Source organism: Penaeus vannamei, chromosome 34, assembly GCF_042767895.1.
Source record: "Penaeus vannamei isolate JL-2024 chromosome 34, ASM4276789v1, whole genome shotgun sequence".
Classification (NCBI taxonomy): Eukaryota; Metazoa; Arthropoda; class Malacostraca; order Decapoda; family Penaeidae; genus Penaeus; species Penaeus vannamei.
In genome coordinates this window covers 14292045-14298926 of record NC_091582.1, presented here as the reverse complement: position 1 = coordinate 14298926, position 6882 = coordinate 14292045, and the positions used below count along the sequence as shown (strand labels likewise).

Below are 6882 nucleotides of genomic sequence, written 5' to 3'. Positions count from 1 at the left end.
AGTGTCACACTGGCGGGACACCCGGCGATGTTTATGTTTTTGGGTTTCTCATATGTGGGGCACCCGTCCTGAATGGGTTAAACGCCTGCTATGGCTCGTTGTCTTGCAGTCGACGCGAGACCCGCTCAGCACCTAGGCAGGTGCATCACTAATGAGCACCCAGGTACACCTATGTGGACTTCTACTTGCTGCAATCGTGTATACGGCATTTGATTATGACATTGCACATAGATATGAGTTCGTGAATGTTCAAGGAATGCTTTTATACCAATATCAGAAAAAATTATATCACTGTGATTTATGCCGAAATATTTTGTGAAATATATATATAAAAAAATTAAGTTTTGTGTCCTTTTACACACAAAATATGCTTTGATCAAGACTCCCTGGTAATATGTTGTAAGTTACAAAGTAATCTGTACGTATATCACATACGAAGCACTAATGTTTGAAAATAGCTTTATAAGAAAGGATTGAAATATTTCTGATATATATGAAAGTTCCGATTTACTTGGTAATCATTGCATCACAAAGTACACTAAATATGCTTTTTTTTATATATATAACATCATTAAATTTAAAGAAAAATAATAGAGATAATGAACTTTGGCAAGGTGCCAAAATATAAACCGCGATATCTCAGTTCTTTGTTTACAATACCTTCCGTATATCATCACGCTCTTAATTTTCATGCGATTCAAATGCAGTTTGTTGCTTTTGTTAGAACCCTAAGGCTGTGTAAATCACTGATTTTTCAAAAGGAAATAAAAAAATTGATGATTTACACAACCTTAGGCTAAGATAGATCTAATACATAATTTTTTTTAGGATTGTTCATGGAAAAAACTGTGGGCATGATGATGTACCAAAGAAGAGGGGAGAAAAAGTGTTTTCTTAACAACTTTTTTTTTGGGCGTCTCTCCCCTAAAGGGGATGCGAGGTCAAGCTTATATATGAGACAAAGCACAATTCTATGCTCTATATTATGCAAAAAGAATCAATGAGTTACCTCCAACCGATTTTTTTTTTATGGTGAAATGAGTAGGTAAAGGTGGTCATTTCCTGGGACGGTCCCCTTAAGAAGAAGTGAATGTAGTGTAAATGTATTTGATACATGCAGTAGTACCCTGTCCTTTGTTACATTGATATCAGGCCTGTGGTTACCCATGGCTCTTCCCAGCATTGATTGGTGTTGCAGGAATGGAGTTAGGGGAAGGGTTGACACACTGGGTGTCACAAAATAAAGCCCAAAACCTGACCTTATATTGAGTTTGGCACTCTGTGTTGTGATTTTCTCTTTGTCACCCTTTGAGAGTAGAGGAGGGTCAAAATTCTTTTCATGAATATTTTTGTGTAAATAGCTTTACTGAACAGAAAAATCCATCAACAATCAATGTCATCAAGCCCTTGGTCAAGTAGGTTTCATGTCTGAATTAAGGTTGTGGAAAATGGGAAATACTTTAATATGTGCTCTGATTATAAGGAGATAGAGGATATTTAATTTGAATTGCTCTGTGGAAGCTACCTGCCAGTCAGGTGAAGAAGCAGGAAAGAAACTTCAAATGCTATTTCCTGATGGTGGAAGATGTTTTTTTCACTCCAATTCTTGAAACTTTTGTAAGTAACAGAGATACAGCTTTGGTCTAATAGGAATGGTAAAAGGTGCTAGATTTTCTCATTTTGCTACCTTTTCAATTTGAAAATTTTTGGTGTGGAAAAATTGGAACTAGAATGGAAATTTCATTTTTTGTGTAATTTTTAGAATGATTTTTACTGGGATCCAATCTTTCACATGAGCTGAAATTTGATTTCCTATGCAAGAAAATGAAAGGTGTAAGACAATTTCATTTTCTCACTTTCATTTTGTGTGTGTGTGTGTGTGTGTGTGTGTGTGTGTGTGTGTGTGTGTGTGTGTGTGTGTGTGTGTGTGTGTGTGTGTGTGTGTGTGTGTGTGCGTGCGTGCATGTGTGTGTGTGTGTTTGTGTGTGTTTGTGTGTGTGTGTGTGTGTACGTGTGCGTGTGTGCGTGTGTGTATGTGTTTGTGTGTGTGTGTGTGTGTGTGTGTCCGTGTTTTGTATTGATATTGCCAAATTTTACTGTAAGAACTATTTTTAACGCAAACTCTTCCCTCATCATTGATTATGATCTGACCTTTACCCTTTATCTTTCTTTCCATCCCTTGTCTTACTCTCTTCCTTCTCAATTGCCCTTCCTCTGCTTGTCGGTCTTCATTCCTACTTTCCCAAACTTTCTTTATTTCCCTCTCCCTCTCCCTCATTACCCTCGCCTCTCCTCCCTCTTCTGTTTTTCTTCTCCATATCTGTCTTCATCTCTTATTCCGTGTTTATCTTTCTTCCCTTCTCCTGTTGTGTCTGTTTCTCAGTCTTCATATGTGTCTCTCTATTCTCACTCACACTCATACCACTGTCTTTTATCAGGGACCCCTTCATACTACCGAAGCACCCAAATGAGAAGAGAAGTGCAACTGCTGTACGCAGGAAGTTCACATCAGGGACTTACAGCGACCATATGGTTCTCCTAAAGGCATTCCAGGTAGGGACTGTGAGATGCTCTGAAGGTGCTTTTGGGGTTCCTCTTATTATTTGTTTATTCACTTGTTGAATTGTCTGTGTGCTGTTGAATTATCTAATTGTGTGATATATTTTAAACATTGTATATGACTATATGATTTTGTATATGAATGTATGATTTTCTGTCAGCATCAGCAGTAATCATTATCAGTCACCACCCCCACCACCACTCATCACCACCACCACTACTACCACCATTGCTATTCATCACCACTACCACCACCACTGCTACCAATCATCACCACCACCACCAATCACCACCACCACTCATCTCGCCACTTATTACCACCACCACTCATCACCACCACTCATCTCGCCACTTATTACCACCACCACTCATCACCACCACTCATCACCACCAACACAACTCATCACCACCAACACAACTCATCACCACCAACACAACTCATCATCACCAACACAACTCATCACCACCAACACAACTCATCACCACCAACACAACTCATCACCACCACCCCCACTCAACACCACCACCACCACTCATCACCACCACCACCACTCATCACCACCACCACCACTCATCACCACCACCAGTACTCATCACCACCACTAGTACTCATCACACCACCACTCATCACACCACCACTCATCACACCACCACTCATCACACCACCACCACTCATCACCACCAATAGTACTCATCACACCACCACTCATCACACCACCACTCATCACACCACCACCACTCATCACCACCAATAGTACTCATCACACCACCACTCATCACCACTACTCAACACATCACTCATCACCAACACCACTCATCACAACCACTCATCCCACCTCAACAACCATTCATTACCATTACCACTCATCACCACCACCACTCATCACTACCTCTACCACAACTACTCATCCCACCTCCACAACCACCACTTATTACCACCACCACCATGACTACCATCACCGCTCACCACCACTATGCATCACCACCACTACCACCACAACTCATTACCGCCATGACTCATCACCAGCACCACTCATCATGACTACCACCACCACTCCTCACCACCACCACAAGCACCACTCATCATGACTACCACCACCACTCATCACCACTACCACTCATCACTACCACCACCACTCATCACCACCACCACCAGCACCACTCATCACTACCACCATATCCACCACCACCACCACCACCACCATTCATCACCCCTACCACCATTATTTACCACCACTCATCACCACCACCACTCATCCCAACACCACTCATCACACCAGCACCACCACCACTATTCATCCCACCATCACCACCACTCATCTTACCATTACCACCACCACTATTCATCCCACCACCACTATTCATCCCCACCACCACCACCACCACTCACCACCACTCACCACCACTCACCACCACTCACCACCACCACCACCACCGCTCACCACCACTCATCCACCACACCCACTCATCACACCACCCATCACCATCACTACTCATCACACCACTGCCACTCATCAACATTACCACCACCACCACCACCAATTGCACCACTCTTCACACCACCACCACTCATCACACCACTATTACTATCACCACCACCACCATTCATCCCACCACCACTCCTCATCACACCACTACCACTCATCCCACCATCACCACCAATCGCACCACCACTCATCAGCATACCATCTGGAACCATCAATATACAATGATCTAAAAAATAAAATGCATGTCCAACTACATTGCCCAGAATGTGTCTTGACAGTAAACTCTCCTTTGGCAGGCTTGGCAGAAGGCCTGTAGTGAAGGCTGGGAAAGAGGCTGGTGTGAGAGGAACTTTGTCTCTGGAGCCAACATGGAGATGATCCACGGAATGCGGTCGCAAGTGCTAGCCCAGCTGCGAGGAGCAGGCTTTGTGCGAGCTCGTGGACCTGGAGATATTAGGTAAGTACCAGGATTCGTATTTATATATATACACATATATACACATATATATATCTATATATCTATATATCTATATATCTATATATCTATATATCTATATATCTATATATCTATATATCTATATATCTATATATCTATATATCTATATATCTATATATCTGTATCTATCTATCTATCTATCTATCTATCTATCTATCTATCTATCTATCTATCTATCTATCTATCTATCTATCTATCTATCTATCTATCTATCTATCTAACTATCTATCTATCTATCTATCTATCTATCTATCTATCTATCTATCTATCTATCTATCTATCTATCTATCTATCTATCTATCTATCTATCTATCTATCTATATATATATATATATATATATATATATATATATATATATATATATATATATATATATATATATATATATATATATATATATATATATATATATATATATATATATATATATATATATATATATATATATTTATATATATGTATATATATATATATATATATATATATATATATATATATATATTTATATATATACATATATTTATATATATATACATATATATATATATATATATATATATATATATATATATATATATATATATATATATATATATAGATGTATAGATGTGTGTGTGTGTGTGTGTGTGTGTGTGTGTGTGTGTGTGTGTGTGTGTGTGTGTGTGTGTGTGTGTCTGTGTGTGGGTGTCTGAGTGTGTGTTTGTGTGTGTGTGTGTATGTGTGTGTATATATATATGTATATATGTATATATAGATGTATTTATGTATGTGTGTGTGTGTGTGTGTGTGTGTGTGTGTGTGTGTGTGTGTGTGTGTGTGTGTGTGTGTGTGTGTGTGTGTGTGTGTGTGTATGTGTATGTGTGTGTATGTGTGTGTGCCAGGCTTACACTCTGCACTGGCCAAGACTCATATATATACTCCATGTTTTATTAAGAAAGTGTTAAGCCACATCAGTGTATCACTACTGCGCACCAGTATTTATCATATAGGAGGTTCATAAACTCTTATAAAGAGAGTGTGTGTGTGTGTGTGTGTGTGTGTGTGTGTGTGTGTGTGTGTGTGTGTGTGTGTGTGTGTGTGTGTGTGTGTGTGTGTGTGTGTGCGTCTGTGTGTGTGTGTGTGTGTGTGTGTGTGTGTGTGTGTGTGTGTGTGTGTGTGTGTGTGTGTGTGTGTGTGTGTCTGTGTGTGCGTCTGTGTGTGTGTGTGTGTGTGTGTGTGTGTGTGTGTGTGTGTGTGTGTGTGTGTGTGTCTGTGTGTGTGTGTGTGAGAATAATATATGACTGGGGCGCATAGCCGTGTCCACCTTTTGCTTCCACCTTTTGGGATCCCTCATGGCAAGCCGCCAGGCAGGGACTCGGCCCATCTCGAGCTCCTCCCGATAGGTTTGAATGATCTGCCCAAGCCATGACCTCCTAGGTCGTTCCACAGGCCTCCTCCACCCACAACCTGATGAGCAGGATCAGCCTGTGAAAAGCAAGCCAGGTGGCCATATAGCCTGAGTTGGCGATCATGGATTGTGCAGATAACAGGTCCTGTGCCAGTCTCACGGTGTAACCGTTGGTTGGACACGTGGTCCCACCAACAATACCCCACGATCCGATGCAATGACCTACAAAAGGCATCAAGACGAGACTCCAGGGCACTGGATAATGTCCAGGTTTCACTACCATAGAGCAAAACTGGCATTATTAGGGCCCTGAAAACCTGTAGCTTGGTCCTTTTGCACAGGTACTGGCATCTCCAAATACTCTCGTTGAGAGAGTTCATGACCCCTGCTGCCAGGCCAATCCGTCTACTGACTTCCTGGTCTGACAGCCCAGAGTTATGAACTGCACTACTAAGGTATGTAAAGCTCTCTGTGACTTATATTTCCTCGCCGCAAGCACGTAACGACCGAGCAGGTTCTCCAAATAAGTCCTGGATCTTGGTCTTGGTCCAGATGACCTCTAGACCCTAGGGATGCACTTCAATACTAAATGCATCGAGAGCCACCACTAGGGTTTCCAAAGACTCAGAAAGAATAGCAACATCATCGGTAAAGTCAAGGTCTGTAACTTTAATATTGACCAGTGTTGCTCCACAATAACAGTAGCTCTGCCTAGTATCCAGTCCATGGAAGTATTGAAAAGTGATGGTGCAAGAACACAGCCTTGCCTCACTCCTGAACTAACAGGAAAGAAGCTCGACAAGCCCCCACCACACTTTACAGCACTTTCAGTACCAGTATACAGGTTTGCTATTAGTTTAGTAATCCTTGTTGGAATTCCTCTCAGTGTCAGGATCTCCCAGAGTGATTCCCGATGCACTGTATCAAATGCCTTCTTGAGGTCGATGTAGGC

The 6882-nt window shown here is 41.4% G+C and overlaps 1 protein-coding gene across 1 annotated transcript in view; it reads left to right on the top strand.

Moving 5' to 3' along the window:
• The window catches only part of LOC113829381 (3'-5' RNA helicase YTHDC2), a gene marked incomplete in the record, with an annotated part of 73953 nt that overhangs the window by 65302 nt on the left and 1769 nt on the right, over positions 1-6882 (top strand). Inside the window, 1 exon segment of the mRNA XM_070145508.1 lies at positions 4343-4503. Within this exon segment, the coding sequence (XP_070001609.1) occupies positions 4343-4503 (161 nt within the window).